The 19,892-nt window shown below is 43.5% G+C and overlaps 1 protein-coding gene across 2 annotated transcripts in view; it reads left to right on the forward strand.

Moving 5' to 3' along the window:
• The window catches only part of MICU3 (mitochondrial calcium uptake family member 3), an 82,831-nt gene continuing 63,262 nt past the window's right edge, over positions 324–19,892 (forward strand). For both annotated transcript variants that reach the window (XM_018042023.1, XM_018042024.1), the window contains exon 1: positions 324–749. In XM_018042023.1, the coding sequence (XP_017897512.1) occupies positions 360–749 (390 nt within the window). In that variant the 5' untranslated portion in view covers positions 324–359. The remainder of the gene's footprint in view (positions 750–19,892) is intronic.

Here is a 19,892-nt window from a genome sequence, read left to right on the forward strand (position 1 = left end):
CGGCCCAGTCCCGCCGACCCGGGCTGTAGCCTGCGGTGTTGGCTTCTCGCGCAGTCAGGTGTCTCCGGAGGCAGGCGCAAGATATTTATGACCGCGGGGTTGGGCCGGGAATGCAGGACAGAGGAGCAGCCGGTTGTGCCTCTTCCTCCCCAGGCTTATTCGCAGCCAGAGACCCCCCTAACTCCTCTACACCCCTCAGCCGAAGGCGCTCCAACAGGTGACTCGAGTGAGGGGCGGCAATCGTACGGTCGCTCTCGACCAGCGGCGAAGCTCGGCGCACCGACTTCTCGCGAGGTTTCGGCCCCCCCTTCCGCCCCCTCACCCGCCCCCTCCTGGCTGAGGCGCCGGCAGCTCCCGCTATGGCTGCGCTGCGGAGGCTCCTGTGGCCGCCGCCTCGGCTGCCGCCTCCGTGCTCGCCTCACCATCCTGCCCCTGGGCCGTGGGGGCGGCCTGCGGGGACAGCCCCGGGCCCTCCGGGCCGGCCCTTCTCCTGCCGGGAGGAGGACGAGGGGGCTGTGGCGGAGGCGGCTTGGAGGCGGCGGCGGCGCTGGCGGGAGCTAAGCTTCGCGGCCGCGGCCGGCGGGGGTCTGGTCGGCCTGGTGTGCTACCAGCTGTACGGGGACCCCAGGGCCGACTCCGCGCGGGCGGCGGGCGCCTGGCTCCCCTCGGAGAGCGCGGCTGCCGAGCCAGAGGACCCGCCCGGCGGCGGGGGGCTACTTCCCATCCCGGTCGCCGCTGCCAAGGAGACGGTACGTGCGTGGGAGCGCCTGCGCGCGCCTGGGCTGGCCGGCAGGTGACTCCTGGGGTGAGGACGGCCAGGTGTTAACACCTGAGCGCCGGGAGAGACGGGGTGACGGCCGCGCGGGGCGCGCGTGAGACCCGACGTTGGGGGTTGTCGCGGTGTGACTCTGGGGCCGCCGATCGGGGACGTCCTGTGAGCGAGACCGAAACCTTCTAGGCCGGGCAGCCCCGAGTCTGTACACCCAGCGTGGGGAAGACACACCTGGTGCATCACATGTCTTGACGCATCACATCAGGACCTTTAGGTTGCTGCAGCCGCCACCTAGCCACCAAAGCCCAAACCCACGACAAAATAAAACAAAAAACCCCGACCCAGCCGAAGCCAAGGACAAGGGAGGCTGAAAGTCATGGCAAAAAGAAGGGCTGCATAACGCTAGAGAACATACTCCCGGGCCTCAGCGCATGATCAAGGAGGTTCAGCGCCATAGGAGCGCATCAAAGGCGTGGTCTGAGATCACAGAAGCCACTGCATTATTGTATGGAGGTTTATGAGTCCCAAGAGCGGAAACGCCAAAACTGTGTAGCCTCCTTATCATACATAGGTCAGAAAGAACAGTGAAGATGTCACCAGATTAAAAAACAACAACAATTATTCAAGAAGTATATTTCTCTCTCTCCCTCCTCCCCCAGTAAAGCCAGATACTCTTGCTGCTGCTGCTAAGTCGCTTCAGTCGTGTCCGACTCTGTGCGACCCCATAGACGGCAGCCCATGAGGCTCCCCCGTCCCTGGGATTCTCCAGGCAAGAACACCGGAGTGGGTTGCCATTTCCTTCTCCAATGCATGAAAGTGAAAAGTGAAAGTGAAGTCGCTCAGTCGTGTCCGACTCTTAGTGTCCCCATGGACTGCGGCCCCACCAGGCTCCTCCGCGCATGGGATTTTCCAGGCAAGAGTACTGGAGTGGGGTGCCATTGCCTTCTCCGAGATACTCTTGAGTACGGTCAATAAGCGAGAAGTTGGATAGGACAGTAAAAGTAGAAAACTGAAAGAGGATTAACTCTTGTAGAGGAACTTCAGAGGAAACTGTTCAGGTATCATGTAGTTGACAATATAAGATAAAGGTGAGTATGAGGCAAGAGTGAGAAGAGTGGCAGGAAGCTTTTGTCTTACTAGTGTATTGAGTCATGCATGACTAGGAAGTCATCTAGGAAAATTCTTGCAAGACAGGAAGAATGTGAAGGGCTTAGATGACAATAATTGGGGAAAGAGCTATTCTGTTTTGAACTTTAATATAATTTATATACCCTTTATTCTTTGCCCAAATAGGTGATGGTGATCTGATGTAAGTTCATCAGTTCTTTTGGTGTATTTAGAGCAGGGAATCTATATTAAGGACCTTCTAGTAGCAAATCACAGATACATAGCACAAAGTATATTTATACAGTGAATGCTTAAAATACTAGCAAATACCCTCAACCTTCACCCCCTTGCCCCTGCCACAAACACATGTTAAGCTTGTGTCCTGTTTAACCAAGTGAAAGTGAAAGGTGCTCAGTCGTGTCCAAGGCTTTGTGACCCCATGGACTATACAGTCCACGGAATTCTCCAGGCCAGAATACTGGAGTGGCTAGCCTTTCCCTTCTCCAGGGGATCTTCCCAACCCAGGGATCGAACCTAGGTCTCCCACATTGCAGGGTGTTTCTTTACCAGCTGAGCCACAAGGGAAGCCTTTTAATCAACCACAGTTATCTGGGAACATTGAAGATTCAAATGGTATTTTCTTCTTTCTAAAAAATCAGTTTTGCTGTTAAAGTTGAGAGAGTGTCATGCAGTTTTTGAAAGCCCACACTCAGAAAGCTGGGACTCTGGTTTTATCACTTCCTAGTCGTGTCATTACTGAAACTCAATGCCTGTTTCCTCATCTGTGAAAATAATAGAGTCTGTCTCATAGAGTTGTGACAGTTAAATGAGTTAATATATTTAAAGGAGTTAGAATGGCACTCCTAGCATGTAGTGAGCATTCAGCAAATTTTTATTTTTATTTTATTCATTTGTTTACTTATTTATTGTCTGTATTTATTTACCTACATTATTATTGCTTGGTGTTTATAAAATTCTTGTACATTGTTTTAAAAATCAAATAATACGAATGAGATGGCTGGATGGCATCACTGACTCGATGGATGTGAGTCTGAGTGAACTCTGGGAGTTGGTGATGGACAGGGAGGCCTGGCGTGCTGCAATTCATGGGGTCGCGAAGAGTCGGACACGACTGAGCGACTGAACTGAACTGTGTCTTACCCTTATTCCTTTTGTATTTTATTTTTCCTGCCCTCTGAAAACTTTTATAATCTTTTTATCCCTGGTGTTTGAAAATTTCAGGATAATGAGCTTTGGTGTGGGCATTTTTTCGTTTATTGTGCCTTATACTTAAGGATCCTTTCAGTAAGGAAATTAACATCTGAAAGTTCTTTGTACTTTTCTTGTATTATTTCTTGGAGAGTTTCTTCTCTGTTTTCTTTTTCTGGAATCTGTGTCAGTCTGAAGTTACACTTCCTGACAGATCCTAATCTAATTCAAATTCTAATCTTACTTAAATTCCAGCTTTTTAATCTGTTTACTTTTATGAGAAGTATCTTTGACTTTATCTTCTAACCTGCCTTAAGAACTATTTTGTGTTCCCTGCTATTCATGTGTTTCAGCATTCTGTTTTGTTTTATGGCTGCTAAAGTACTCTTTGTATCATAAGGATATTAATCATAGGATTTTAAAAAATAATCTACTACTCTATGCATTGTGTTGTTTCTTCCAGATTTTTTTTTTTAATTTTTGTTTGATTTTCTAAGCTGTCACTTCCTTTTTGGAGGTTTGCCTTGCTTACCTGTGGTTGCTGCCTGTCTGAATTTGAGAAGCTCTTTGTACCTGAGCATGACTTTTCATTTGGTAATCTGGGCTTTTCATTAGGGTGGCATCCAAATGTCAGTATTTTAAAAGTCTTTTTCTCTGGTGTCATTGCACTTCTGTAAAGAATAGGTGAGTTGGGAGGAGGAGTTGTCGTCTGGATTCAGGCACAGGTGCATGTTCTTGTGAGTACGTGTGTGCTGGGGGAGTGTCCAGGGATGGGCTTCCATGCTGTTATCTCATCCTCTGTCTTCAGCCCCACTGCTTGCTTTGCTTCCACAACAACATGTGTTCCCTGGGCCTCATCCTTTCTGGGGTGTGTGCTGAAAATCAGCCAACTTATGTTTGGCCTCCTCCTCCACGGCACCCAGGGAGCGCCTCTGCTTCTCTAGGTCAATTATCACTCCTCCAGGTCTGCAATTTTACAAGCCTGATGAATTATCTTGAGTGTTTAAGTCTCCTTTCCTTTTTTAGTCCTTGTGTGTTTACACTTTTTGAGAGATTCATTTATTGTGATTTTAATGTGGTTAAAAGAGGAAGGGGCTGAAAGTCATGAGCTCAATCTGCCATGTGTCAGAAATAGTTTCAACTTGTGTTGCCTCTTCATTTATTATGCTGATATTTGATTTCCCTGAAGTGGTAGAAGTGATTCCTTTTGATGTTTCATACTATAGCTAAGAAACTTTGATTTATAAAGCCTCTTTTAAGCTTCATTTTATATTGAACATAAACCTAGCATATAAATTAACCTGTAGCTGTTATGAGAATAATATAACTGATGGGAGTGAACAACAGTAGCCTACAGACATACAGTTCTGTTACCTTGAAGATGTTTGTTTTAAAGACACTGCCTCTGAACTTCCTCCAGAAGGCCTTCCCTGATAGATTTGTTCCAATACCCCTGCTTATCCTGTATTCCCAGATGATGACTTTTTGCAATTTTTTGTTAACTGTCTTCTCTGCTGTCTTAGTCTTTTAAGGAGCAGCATAGTGTTGGTCTTGATCACCTTTATACTTCATTGCCTGGTATGGAGCCTATTCCTGGTTTCTTGTTGTTTAGTCCTTCAGTTGTGTCCGACTCTTTGCCACCCCATGAACTGTAGCCTGCCAGGCTCCTCTGTCCATGGGATTCTCCAGGCAAGAATACTGGAGTGGGTTGCCATTTTTTCTGGCAGGGATCTTCCCAACTCAGGGACTGAACCCGCGTCTCTTGTGTCTCCTGCATTGGCAGGCGGATTCTTTACCGCTGAGCCGGCAGGGAAGCCCTCTAATCTTAGTAGGCACACAGTAAATATTTGTTGAGCAAATAAACCCATGCTAAATATTTGCCCAGGACATACACATTGAAAAGACACAACCCCATCCTGTGAGAATTAATAGTTTCATATTTTATTCAAGTAAAGTAGTTATTTATAGCATTAGAATTGGGAAGACTTCAGCCAAGGTCAAAATTCCGGGCTTTGGGAGACCAAATCATGTGACATTTTATTTGTTTTAATTGTGCAAGCTTGGCTTGCCAAAATTTTTCTGTAAATATGGACTTGAATGTTATTTATGTTATACAGAGATGTTGACAAGATTTTGTTTAGAACCCTACAGTTAACCTTAAAGCACTATTTTTATCAGTGGAAAAATTTTTGTTCTAAAACTGGCTTTCTGTTTCAGGGTCAGAATTTTTTAAATCTGCTAGGTTGCTTAACATACCTTAACCTACTATTTTATATATTATTTGTAAGGCATGACCTAGTTTATGATTTGTTCGTCTTAAGAAGAAAAGAGAACAATATTTTTTTTATTTTTTACCTCTTTTGTGTATTTCTATAATAAAGGCCAGTAATCATGTATTTTTAAGTTTCTTTCGCTGTATACCTTTTCTGACCTCTTTTTAAGGCAACACATTTTGATACTTGAGGTAATGCTTCTTCTTTCTCGGAATATTGAAGAACTTGCCAGATGTGTAAATGTAGAAGAATTTTATGAGAGGAGTCACGTAGATGGGAAGCTGAAGATAGGTAAATTCTGTGTAGAATAACCTGGTTGTATAGGAAGTTAAACTAGGTGATCCCCTCTTTTGTTTTCCTGATAGAATCTGGGTTTCCCATGTGGCTAAGATGGTAAAGAATCTGCCTACAATGCAGGAAACCTGGGTTTGATCCCTGGGTTGGGGAGGTCCCCTAGAGAAGGGCATGGCAACCCACTCCAGTACCTTGCCTGGAGACTTCCATGGACAGAGGGGCCTGATGGCCTACATACAGTCCATAGGGTCACAAAGAGTTCACTAACACCTTCACTTTTTCACTTTCAGGATCTGGTAGATTTATTTGTCACAGGGTGCCCAGGTGAGATGCTATTGCCTCTTAGGAGAGAATGTTAGATGGTATGGTTCTCCACATTCTCGGTTAAAAAGAAAATACACATCAAGCAGTTTATGTTGTTTCATTTTTGCTGTGCTTTGAGGCTTGTGGGATCGTAGTTCTCTGACTGAGGCCCTCAGTAGAGAGAGCATGGGATCTAACCACTGGACCACCAAGGAATTTCCATGGCAAGCAGTTTTTAACAGTGATATTTCTTTAGACAAGAGATGGTTGTGGCTTTACTAGGAAAATGACAGTGAGGCACTTAGAAGTTGCTGGATGGGAGAGAGATTAGGAGGTCAACAGGATTGGCAGTTGATTGGTCTTCAGGAATGAGAGAGATGGAAGTGTCTAGGATGAGATTCAAGTTTTTGTTTTGGGTGACTTGGGTGGGTAGTGCAGCAGTTCACTGAGACTAGGTCCTCAGGAGAAATAACAAAAAGACAGGTTAGGGGTAGTGTACATGGATGATGAATTTCTAACTTGCACAGTGGATCAAAGGATCTTTGGACAGCTGAAGGGATGTTTCTAGCTCAATACATAGGTCAGAAGCACTGGAGAGAAATCTGTACTATAGATACTGACTTGGGAGTTGTCAAGTGTTGAAAGTCGTACGAATGTATGACATTATTCAGAATACACATAACAAGAAAAAGCACTTAAGGAGAGAGCCCTGGTGAGCATCAGCAATTTACAAGACCAACAGAGAAATGGAACTCTGCAAAAAGCTGAGACCCAGACAGATTAAAGAAAGCCAGAAAGGTCACGGAAACCAACAAAAGATTGCAATTCAAATATTCTAAAGTTTATTACTCAAAAGTGCTATCATGAACTAAGTATTTAACTTTCAAAAATATTGCACCTATATATCACCAAATAATTAAAATCTAGAACTTATCCTGAGTCATTATGGTAGTTACTTAAAAGGTTTTATAAAACTGTAGGCCTAAGAATTAAAGATTTTAAAATTTAAAAAAAAAAACAAAAAACTGTAGGCCAGGAGGCAAACTTCTCAAGGTGCCTGCCACCTGCTGGCAGATTATAAGAGAATAGCACTTGTGTCTTCTTCCCCACACCCCTCATCTCTCAGAATTCGAAGCTTGGCTGAAGCCATAGATTGAGTTGAACATTGATCTTCAGTAGAATGGTGAAAACTGGGAGGATATGGGAAAATGAACCACAGTAGAGTGATCTAAATGTCAAGATTTATAAGGGCAGAAGTTACTGGGATTATAGGGGGTGCATTGTTTGATGATCGGCTGAGAGAAAAATTCTAGAAACATGACTCTTCCATGTTTCATTGATATGTTTTATTCAGGACTTAGATTCTCTTAAAATCTGTAGAGAAAGTGGCATTCTTCAATGCATATATAATTCACGTATCTGCAGCTGTGCTCTCTTAATTGTAGGTGGGTACAGTGACTCCCTAGGAAGTTTAATTCCTTTGGACTAAAAAGGTATTGGGGGCCAGATGGGACAGTTACCTGACCTAGAAAAATGGGTGGAGACACTCTGGTGTAACTCCTGATTCACTCACAGTATCACATACTAGTCAGAAGCAATTTGATCTTCACTTAATGTTTAGCTTCTGCCTGAGAAAGTACAGATCTTCCTCCCCTTTCTTTCCCTCCTGTCCTCCCTCTACAGTGATCTCTGCCCAAGGCTGCTTGTGATTGCCCTGTTGTAGTCATTCAGTTGCTAAGTGGTGTCTGACTCTTTGCAACCTCATGGACTGCAGCATGGCGGGCTTCCCTGTTCTTCACTATCTCCCAGAGTCTGCTTAAACTCATGTCCTTTGAATCGGTGATGCCATCCAACCATCTCATCCACTGTCACCCCCTTCTCCTTTCACCTTCAGTCTTTCCCAGCAACAAGGTCTTTTTCAGTGTGTTGGCTCTTCACATCAGGTGGCCAAAGTGTTGGAGCTTCAGCATCAGTCCTACCAATGAATATTCGCAGTTGATCTCCTTTAGGATGGACTGGTTGGATCTCCTTGCAGTCCAAGGGACTCTCAAGAGTCTTCTCCAGCACCACAGTTCAAAAGCATCAATTCTTGGCCACTCAGCAAAGAAATAGAGGAAAACAACAGAATGGGAAAGACTAGAGATCTCGTCAAGAAAATTAGAGATACCAAGGGAACATTTCATGCAAAGATGGGCTCGATAAAGGACAGAAATGCTATGGACCTAACAGAAGCAGAAGATATTAAGAAGAGGTGGCAAGAATACATGGAAGAACTGTACGAAAAAGATCTTCACGACCCAGATAATCATGATGGTGTGATCACTCATCTAGAGCCAGACATCCTGGAATGTGAAGTCAAGTGGGCCTTAGAAAGCATCACTACAAACAAAGCTAGTGGAGGTGAAGGAATTCCAGTTGAGCTATTTCAAATCCTGAAAGATGATGCTGTGAAAGTGCTGCACTCAATATGTCAGCAAATTTGGAAAACTCAGCAGTGGCCACAGGACTGGAAAAGGTCAGTTTTCATTCCAATCCCAAAGAAAGGCAATGCCAAAGAATGCTCAAACTCCCGCACAATTGCACTCATCTCACACGCTAGTAAAGTAATGCTCAAAATTCTCCAAGCCAGGCTTCAGCAATATGTGAACCATGAAATTCCAGATGTTCAAGCTGGATTTAGAAAAGGCAGAGGAACCAGAGATCAAATTGCCAACATCTGCTGGATCATGGAAAAAGCAAGAGAGTTCCAGAAAAACATCTATTTCTGCTTTATTGACTATGCCAAAACCTTTGACTGTGTGGATCACAATAAACTGTGGAAAATTCTGAAAGAGATGGGAATACTAGACCACCTGCCTCTTGAGAAACCTATCTGCAGGTCAGGAAGCAACAGTTAGAACTGGACATGGAACAACAGACTGGTTCCAAATAGGAAAAGGAGTACGTCAAGGCTGCATATTGTCACCCCGTTTATTTCACTTTTATGCAGAGTACATCATGAGAAATGCCGGGCTGGAAGAAGCACAAGCTGGAATCAAGATTGCCGAGAGAAATATCAATAACCTCAGATATGCAGATGACACCACCCTTATGGCAGAAAGTGAAGAGGAACTAAAAAGCCTCTTGATGAAAGTGAAAGAGGAGAGTGAAAAAGTTGGCTTAAAGCTCAACATTCAGAAAACGAAGATCATGGCATCTGGTCCCATCACTTCATGGGAAATAGATGGGGAATCAGTGGAAACAGTATCAGACTTAATTTTTTTGGACTCCAAAATCACTGCAGATGGCGACTGCATCCATTAAATTAAAAGACACTTACTCCTTGGAAGGAAAGTTCTGGCCATTCTAGATAGCATATTCAAAAGCAGAGACATTACTTTGCCAGGTCTGTCTAGTCAAGGCTATGGTTTTTCCAGTGGTCATGTATGGATGTAAAAGTTGGACTGTGAAGAAAGCTGAGCGCCAAAGAATTGATGTTTTTGAACTGTGGTGTTGGAGAAGACTCTTGAGAGTCCATTGGACTGCAAGGAGATCCAACCAGTCCATCCTAAAGGAGATCATTCCTGGATGTTCACTGGAAGGACTGATGCTGAAGCTGAAACTCCAGTACTTTGGCCACCTCATGCGCAGAGTTGACTCATTGGAAAAGACCCTGATGCTGGGAGGGATTTGGGGGCAGGGGGAATAGGGGATGACAGAGGATGAGATGGCTGGATGGCATCACCAACTCGATGGACATGAGTTTGTGTGAACTCTGGGAGTTGGTGATGGACAGGGAGGCCTGGCGTGCTGTGATTCATGGGGTTGCAAAGAGTCGGACACGACTGAACAACTGAACTGAACAGCATTCTTTATGGTCCAACTCTCACATCTGTAAATGACTACTGATTGCCCTGTGCCACAGCTTTAAACTCAGGGATTAAAGTGATTGTGGAAATAACATAGGTTGAAATAAGTAAAAGCAACCTGCCATGAGGAGCAGCTGGCTTGAGATCAGGAGAAAGAAGTCAGGATGATGACCTTGCCTTTACTCTCCTGTGCCCTGTCTGGCTGAGTCAGCAGCCTTTAAATTGACTTTCCAGGAAGTCTCAAAAAACAGTTTTATTTACATTAGCAAAAACTTCATCAAACGGCCTATCCAACTGCAACAAAGCCTGAGAGATATGACCTTGTTCTATGTGCTCTTGGGCCCAGCTAACATGAGTCCTCTTTCTAAGGAAAAACTAGAGAATGAGCAGTAGGTATATATTGGTCTTTGTCGGTTGTGAAATATATTGTGTTGGGAGAATAGCTTTTAAGTGAAAAGAAAATGCTCCTAAATAAATTATGGGATGTTCACTTAATAAAATAAATGGTTTAGACTTCTGGTTTTATCCATACAGCATGCTCCATAATCTGTCATCAAAATATTTTAAACATCCTTTTAAATACCATTCCACCCTTTAAAGAAACTAAAGGAAATTGCCAGGGCAGAAGTAAAGAGGAAACTAGGAGCTAGAATAGTGTGAGCTCTGGCTTCAGTGAGAGAGCAGTGAGTCGTTATTCATGGAATCCTGGGGGTTTGGATTTTAAGGCCTTTGTGGGGACAGGAAACAAGACCTTGGAAAGTTGGAACTGAAATTCTATCTCCCTAAAGCCAGAGCCTACAGCAACAGAACAGATGATGAACGAGTGATTCCCCAGACCCCTCCCCTCCCTCCCGGTACTAGGCAATGACAGGGAAGCCTGAAGATGTCTGCATGGGCTCTAAGTGGAAAAAAGGACTCTCCTGAGAATGTATAAAAATGGTCCCACACTATCTCATGGGGCTTCCCAGGTGACTCAGTGGTAAAGAATCCGCCTGCAAATGCAGGAGATGGGGGTTCAATCCCTGGGTTGGGAAGATCCCTGTGAAAAGTGGCAACCCACGTCAATATTCTTGTCTGGGAAATCCCTGAACAGAGGAACCTGGTGAGCTACAGTTCATGGGGTTGCAAAAGAGTTGGACATGACTTAGCAAATAAACAACAACACTGCCTCATATGGGTTTAGAGTTAGCACTTCTATTACCCTGGGTGCAAACAAACAAACAAACAAACAAACTGATAAAGCCAGCAGAAAAAAATGCAAAACTTCTTTGAGGGAGATTCCCTAAATACCGGCCACCTGTAATTTCTACAGAGAAGGCCTCTAGGAGGATAAACTCATAAACTCAGCAAACTGAGTGGTTATATTCCTCACAGTTTAATAATAGGATCATTTGGTTGAGTCTGTCAGTTAAGGATATTCAGAATGATTAAAGGCATAATGGGAAATCAGTATGAAGAATGGTAGATTATAATAAAGAATCAAATAGAACTTCTCATAATGTAAAATATGGTCTTTGAGGTTGGATAGATTAGACAGCATATAAAACATAACTGAAGAGGCAATTAGTAATCTGGAAGATAATTTTGAGGAACTACACAGAATGTAACACACTTTTAAAGAAATGGCAGAACTTCCCTGGTGGTCCAGTGGTAAAGAATCCACCTGCCAATGCAGGAGAAATGGATTAGATCCCTGGTCTAGGGAGATCCCACATGCTATGGGGCAGCTAAGCCCGTGTGCCACAACTACTGAGCCTGTGTTCTAAGCCTGTAAGCCGCCGCTACTGAAGCCTGAGTACACTAGGGTCCATGCTCTGCAGCAGGAGAAGCCATCACAATTAGAAGCCTTTGAGGTCACAACTAGAGAGTAGCCCCTACTTGTCTCAACTAGAGCAAAGCCCACACAGTGACCAAGACCCATCACAGCCAAAAAAAAAAAAAAAAGAGAGATGGCAAATACTAAGGAGTGTTTAAGAGATGTGGAAGATAGACTGAAAGGGTCAGAGAACCGAGAGAATGAGAAGCAGTATTCTAAGAGAGAATACCTGAACAATTCTTAGAAGGAACACAAACATTAATCCTCAGATTCAGGAAGCATAAACAGTCCTGAGCAGGATAAATAAAAATGGTCAGATTATAGTGAAACTGAAAATCAAAAATAAAGGAAGATAGAACGTTTCCTAGAAAGGCATGGCTGTTGGCCTGATTGAAGACTAATTTGTGACAATGGATAAAAGTCAGGAAACAACTAGACTGTATTTTCAAAGAGATAAGAGAAAATAACTACCATTAGATATCTTTACCTAGATAAATTATCATTTAGGAATGAGGATAAAATAAATTCATTTTTCAAAGTCTGAGATTGCTTACCAATCTCTGATCATCATTGAAGGAACTATTAAACAGTGACTATCAGGAAGAAATGAACATGAAAAAAGGGTGAAATTTAAGAAGCAACAGTAAATAAAGAAATCAGTAAAGATGAAGTAAATCTTAAATATTGACTACATATTACAAGAATAATTATTATTATCTTGAAAGCTAAACCAAACTGGATCTCAAATATTGGATAACAATGATATACAAAACAGTAGGACTTGATTAGAGTTGAACTGTTCTGTGTGGGAAGCAAAAGTAAAATTAGATGCCTGCTGCTGCTGCTTCTAAGTCGCTTCAGTCGTGTCCGACTCTCTGCGACCCCATAGACGGCAGCCCACCAGGATCCCTCGACCCTGGGATTCTCCAGGCAAGAACACTGGAGTGGGTTGCTATTTCCTTCTCCAGTGTGTGAAAGTGAAAAGTGAAAGTGAAGTTGCTCAGTCGTGTCCGACTCTTAGTGACCCCATGGACTGCAGCCCACCAGGCTCCTCCGTCCGTGGGATTTTCCAGGCAAGAGTACTGGAGTGGGGTGCCATTGCTTCGGGTTACATGTGCTTTAATTTGCTTCCTGGGGGTCCCGGAGGCTGCTCTCCAGGCGGAGGCGCTAGGCTGGGCTCTCCTGCAGCGGGCCCCCCAACGCCAGCCCTGCAGACCCTCAGGAAGGGCCGTGCCCGCCTCCAGGCCGCCCGTGCCCTCCAGGAGCTCCTCGTAGGTGATCTTCTTGGTGTACGGCCGCGGCCCGAGCAGCTCCACCATGGCCCACTCCAACACCTCCTTCTCCAGCAGCTGCCTGCCCACCTTGTCCACCTGCTCAGCGGCAGTGTGTGAGCAGGTCCAGGGTGTGCGCAGGCGCGGAGCCACTGAGCCGCTGCACCTCCTCGTCTATGAGCTGGGTCGTGGCCTCGCTGAACGGCCTCTCCACCAGTGCCTCGCCTGGCCGTGGGAAATCGAAGGACACCTGGGCCAGCTTCTCGCTCATCCTGAGCTGCACAATCTGGGCATAGGTGCTCTGGGTGACCTTCTTCAGGTCGTCCTGGCCCCCCATGGTGACACGCCGGAAGAACAGCTGCTCAGCCACGTGGCTGCCCAGCATGGCGCACATGCGCTCAAAGAGCTGCTCCCATGTGTACAGATACTGCTCCCTGGGCAGGCACTGGGCATAGCCGAGCCCCTTGCCCCGAGGGACGATAGACACCTTGAGCAGGGGGTCTGCGTGTTCCAGGAACCAGCCCACCATGGCATGGCCAGGCTCCTGGTAGGCCACCATCATCTTCTCGCTGGGCTGCAGGACCTGTGTCTTCTTCTCAAGGCCTCCAGTGACCCTCTCAATGGCCTGCTTGAAGTGCTTCTCCCCCACAGAGGGGTTTAGGTGGTGGGCGGTGGTTAGGGTGGCTTCATTGCAAACATTAGAAATATCAGCACCTGTGAAGCCTGGAGTGAGGGCCGCAAGCTTCTTCGCCAGGGCATCCTTGCTGAGGCTCTCGTCCACCTTGAGTGGTCGCAGGTGGACCCTGAAGATAGACGACCTGCCTTTGATTTCCAGGAGGCCAATGTAAATCTGACAGTCGAAGCAGCCCGGCGGCATCAGGGCTGGGTCAAGGACGTCTGGGCGGTTAGTGCCGGCCAGCACAATGATGTTCATGGTAGAGTTGAATCCACCCATCTCCATGAGCAGCTGGTTCAGGGTGTTCTGCTCACTCTGGCCTCCGAAGTGCCCATGGCCACGATTCAGGCCAGTTGCATCAATCTTGAAAATTAGATGCCTACCCCATTGCAATAATAACCCAGGTGGATTACAGCCTTAAAGGTGACAAGTAAAACTTCAAGATATTTAGAGAAAAATATATGAAAATGAAATTTTGACCCTAGGAGAAGGAGGATTTTCAAAATAAGGCAAAGAACACAATTTCGGATGGAAAACACTGCCTCATTTCACTTCAATAAAACAAAAATATCTATGAAAATACAAAGAAGTCTTGGAATGGAAGAAGATACTTAAGATACATAGCACTCCCATGAAGTAAGTATCCAGAATATATAGTGATGATCTACAGATTAATAAGAAAAACAACAACACAATAGAAAAATGGACAAAAGGTCCGAATAGGCAATTCAGGAGTAAGATATTCAAAAGACCTATAAATACATGAAAAGATGCTTAATATCACTAGCAATAGGGAAATACAACTATAGTGAAACACCCTACCGATTAGGTGTAGGGATGGGTGATTTGAATCTGTAAGGTCTGTTTCACCTATATAGTTTTTTTAATCTCAAAATCATTTTACTCTTTCTAATATTAGAAAGTTAGAACTGGACATGGAACAATGGACTGGTTCCAAACTGGGAAAGGAGTACGTCAAGGCTGTATACTGTCACCCTGCTTGTTTAACTTACGTGCAGAGTACATCATGCGACATGCCAGGCTGGATGAAACACAAGCTGGAGTCAAGATTGCCAGGAGAAATATCAATAACCTCAGATATGCAGATGACACCACCCTTATGGCAGAAAGCAAAGAAAAACTAAAGAGCTTCTTGATGAAAGTAAGAGAGGAAAGTGAAAAAGTTGGCTTAAAACTCCACATTCAGAGAACTAAGATCATGGCAACTGGTCCTATCACTTCATAGCAAATAGATGGGGAAAAAATGGAAGCAGTAAGAGACTTTTATTTTCTTGGGCTCCAAGATCACTGCAGATGGTGACTGCACTCGTGAAATTAAAAGATGCTTACTCCTTGGAAGAAAAGCTATGACAAACCTAGACAGCATATTCAAAAGTAGAGACATTACTTTCCCAGCAAATGTCTGTCTATCCAAAGCTATGGTTTTTCCGATAGTCATGTACGGATGTGAGAGTTGTACTATAAAGAAAGCTGAGCGCTGAAGAATTGATGCTTTTGAACTGTGGTGTTGGGAGAAGACTCTTGAGAGTCCCTTGGACTGCAAGGAGATCCATCCAGTCAATCCTAAAGGAAATCAGCTCTAAATATTCATTGGAAGGACTGATGCTGAAGCTGAAACTCCAATACTTTGGCCACCTGATATGAAGAACTGACTCATTTGAAAAGACCCTGATGCTGGAAAAGATTGAATGCAGGAGGAGAGGGGACAGTAGAGGATGAGATGGTTGGATGGCATCACCGACTCAATGGATGTGAGTTTGAGCAGGCTCCGGGAGTTGGTGATGGACAGGAAAGCCTGGTGTGCTGCAGTCCATGGGTCACAAAGAGTCGGACATGACTGAGCAACTGAACTGAACTGAATACTTTATTGGGTTATTAGTAGTAGCTTTAATTTTGTTCTCATCCCTTAATCCTCTCCAAACTTAATTTTTAAATCTGTTTTATAAATGAAGGCAGTAGTTTTATAAACTTTGTCCCAGATAATGCTTTTTCAGCTTTCCTTTCTATTAAATTCAGGTAACATTTAAGTTCTTCCAAAAAATTTAATGCCAGTGTAATGGGAATAAACTACCCAAACTACATCATTTTAAAACTTGTTTATCCTTATAATTTCAACAGTCAGAAACAAAAGCCACATGGTAACTTGAACAGTTAAGGCTCAGTGTAAAGAAATATTAACCATTTACAGGGGATTAACTACTAAGAAGGAATCAGGATTATAAAGAATACCCTTGGGCTAAGAGAGGGTACCCAAGGAAGGAACAAAGTTGAAAGGACAGCAGCAGTGGCCTCCCTCGGTTGGGAATCAGGCCTCGTTGGAAGAGGTGTGTTCACTGCTAGAGTTTATCCAAGTTGCTGGGCCAAGGCTGGCATAGAAAGAACCACAAGCAGGGACCGGCAGTCTGCAAGCCTCCTGCTGGGGTACCACTGGGCCAGTGTTGGCAGACAGGGAATCCTGGACGGGAAATGCCTGACCCCACTCCCCCCACCCCCAGCTGGGAAGCATACAGGCCAAGGCTAGTTGGGCTGAGAATCTTAAGTTGTGACTAGCAAGCAGGGATCCGCCACCCTCACCCCCACTGGGGTACAGGTAGGTTGAGGAGTCTGAGACTGATTTTATTTAATGTTTTTTGTTTGGTTGTTTATAAATTATCCAAAAGAGAGGGTAGTTAAATCTCCAGATATTCAAGTTCTTCCAGAGAGTAAATTTCCAACTTGATTGGAATGGCCTATAAAAGAACATTTTTAAGGACTATATATGTGAGTAAAGGACAAGGCAGGTGGATTGCTCTGTGGTTGGTGTTCTGGACTAAATGGTCTGTGAAGTGAAGTGAAGTGAAGTGACGTCGCTCAGTCGTGCCTGACGTTGCGACCCCGTGGACTGTAGTTTACAAGGTTCCTCTGTCCATGGAATTTTCCAGGCAAGAGTACTGGAGTGGGTTGCCATTTCCTTCTCCAGGGGATCTTCCCGACGCAGGGATCGAACCCAGGTCTCCTGCATTGTGGGCAGACGCTTTACCATCTGAGCCACCAGGGAAGCCCAATGGTCTGTATCTCCCCAAAATTCATATGCTGAAGCCCTAACCCCTCGATTAGGGTTGTATTAGAAAGTGAGACCTCCAAGGGAGTAATTAAGGTTAAATGAGGTCAGGAGAGTGGGCTCCCGATCTGATAGGATTAGTGTAAGCAGAGGCACCAGAGAGCTTGCCCTCTCTCTGTGTGCCCACACCCTGCAGAAGGGCCATGTGGGGACGTAGAAGGAACGTGGCAGTCTGCAAGCCAGAGAGAGAGATCATACCACGTCAGTCCTGGCACCTTGATCTCGGACTTCTAGCTTCCAGAACTGTGACAAAGTAAATTCTGTCAGTAAGCCATCCAGTCTCTGCTATTTTGTTATAGCTGCAGGTAAATTCAAGGTGACTTATTTAAGGAAAAATAGCCGACTATTAATGGTATGGTGTGTTTGTTTCTTTCAGTTGTAATCTAGAAAAACTGTTTGGAGTGATTGTGTAATCAGGCCCCAAAGACAATGGCTCTCTGCATAGCCAGAGGTTTTGTCATTGAGGGTCAGCCGTCACTCTCAAGAAATCAGTAGAATATGTGGTATTGCATATGCAATATGCACGTATTGCATAATCTAGGTGTTTGGAGCTGCGTCAGGATGATTGAGAGAAAGGTCGTAGCACATGAAGCAGATGGGAGCCACAAGGAAATGTCAGGCAATTGGAATTGTTTGGTCACCATGGACGTATTTAGAGAACTCCCAACTTAGAGTGACAGGGAAGTACTGAGCTGGCAAATATATGCGTGGATCTGAGGTGTCAAAGACTATTTCTGGACCCTGCTGATTAACACATAGGATACTCTTCGTAAACTGATTTTATTAACCAGAGGAGATGGAAGTGTTCTCATTTAATTTTCATGTAATGTTTACACTTTGTGGTTAATGTTCACTGTGTAGTTGCTCAGTCGTATCCGATTCTTTGCTACCCCATGGACTGTAGCCCGCCAAGCTCCTGTGTCCTTGAGATTCTACAGCCAAGAATACTGGAGTGGGTTGCCATTTCCTTTTCCAGGGAATCTCCCAAATCCAGGGATCGAACCTGGGTCTCCTGCATTGCAGGCAGATTCTTTACCAGCTGAGCCACTGGGGAAACCAGAAGAGTTAGTCTTAATTTGTCCATTTTACAGTGAAAATGCTAAAGTTTAGAAATCTCTTTTTCGAAGTTTACCTAATTAGGAAGTATTGAAACTGGCATTTGAACATAGGCCTGGAGGATTGTAAAATTGGTGCGCTTGTATTTCAGTGTACCAAGTTGTGTAATGTGGAAGAACACTCAGTTGGGTGTCCTGAAACCTGAGTTTTGGTCTCAGATTCATTTGCTGCCTGAGTGGCCCTGATTAAGTCCTGTCTAGATACTGGACTAAACTAACTCTTTTGTAAAGTGGAGCTAATATATATTCCATTTGCTTTTTAAGAAATAATACACCATTCCACAATTTTTTCTGTCTATACACATATGTCTGTGTACGCATGTGTATATGTGTATGTATTTATATGTGATATAAATGATTTATGTTTAAGAATGAGCTTTTTTTGATTTTATCTTTTTATTTTTTACCCATTCTTCCGTAATTTGCTTTTTCTCACTCTGCTATGTGTCTTATGGTTCTTACCATAAAACCACTTCTAGATCTACCTAATCGAATCCTTTTTAAATGACCACAGACCACTCCAGTGATGTGCCATAATTTATTTAACCATTGCTCTACTGATGGGAATTTTGATTGTTTCTATTTTTCCACTGTTAACTGTGCTGCGGTGAATATCCAGGGTTCTTTGTAGATGCAAATGTTAAGTTGCTGGGTCCATAGCTATTATATTTTGATGAAACTATCAATTTGTTCTTCAAAATGGTTATACTAAGGTATACTTTTGCCAGAATTAAGTAATTGGCGTCCAGTATCCCCTTTCACTTTGCCAAATTTGTTTTCCCAATTTGAGTATGAAAAATGATTTATCATGCTTGTTATAATTTCTACTTCTCTGATTGTTAGTGAAGTGGAGAACTTTTTGTTTATTTATAGTTTCCTGGGGATTGCCCATTAATATCCTTTGCCAACTTTTATTTTTTATTGACTGATTTTTAGAATATGCCAAAATATTAAATCCTGTTTCTACTTTATAGGTCACAAATGCTTTTCTGCCCTCAGTGCTATTAAAAATGTATTTTACAGGCCTGTAAACTAAACACATATCATTTCCCTTTTAGCAAAAATGTGACCATACTGTACATATTGTTCTTGCCTTTTAAACTGATATACTGAGATATCAATATATTATAGGTCTCTTCTTATATTTGGATGCTCTTCCAAACTATGGATATGTCATAATTCAAGTTTAATGTTTATTCCATTTTCAGTTTTTTTAAAAAAATCAGACTTGATAGAGGTTTGTCTGTTTTACTATATCTTTTCAAATGCCACTTTTTTGTGTTTAATGTTTTATTGGGGGAGTTTATTTCTGCTTTTATCTTTATTGTCTATTCCCTTCTATTTTCATCAAATGTATCTTCTTTTTTAACTTCTTGAGTTCGTATCCTCTTTTTTAGTTTCTATGTAAATAAATACTTTGGAAAAGGAAATGGCAACCCACTCCAGTACTCTTGCCTGGAAAACCCCATGGGCAGAGGAGCCTGGTGGGCTGCAGTCCATGGGGTCGTGAAGAGTCAGACACGACTGAGCGACTTCACTTTCACTTTTCACTTTCACACATTGGAGAAGGAAATGGCAACCCACTCCAGTGTTCTTGCCTGGAGAATCCCAGGGATGGGGGATCCTGGTGGGCTGCCGTCTATGGGGTCACACAGAGTTGGACACGACTGAAGCGACTTAGCAAATAAATACTTAGTTCATTAATTTTAAATTCTGAATTGTTCTTATAGTAAAATACATAGATGAATTTTTTTATGTCAGTAATGACATTGACAAAATTATACAGGGGGCTGTTTGTAAATTCCTAAGTGTCATTTATTTACAAAAAGCTTATAATCTCAGTTTTTATTTCTTTTTTAATACAATCATTGTTTATTTAATAGTGTATCTTAAATTTTCTGAAGTGGCCTTTTTTCTTTTAGTCTTTTTAGCATTTTCCCATGTGCATCAGGGAATAAGCTTTGAAAGAATTTATTTTTTAAAATGGAACATATCTAACTTTTAAATAGATAGTAATGCTGAAATGCATATTAGCTGTGTATGTACTAGCAGCTTAAAGGAAAAACTACCAATATATGTACCTTCTC

This window comes from Capra hircus, chromosome 27 (assembly GCF_001704415.2).
Source record: "Capra hircus breed San Clemente chromosome 27, ASM170441v1, whole genome shotgun sequence".
NCBI lineage: Eukaryota > Metazoa > Chordata > Mammalia > Artiodactyla > Bovidae > Capra > Capra hircus.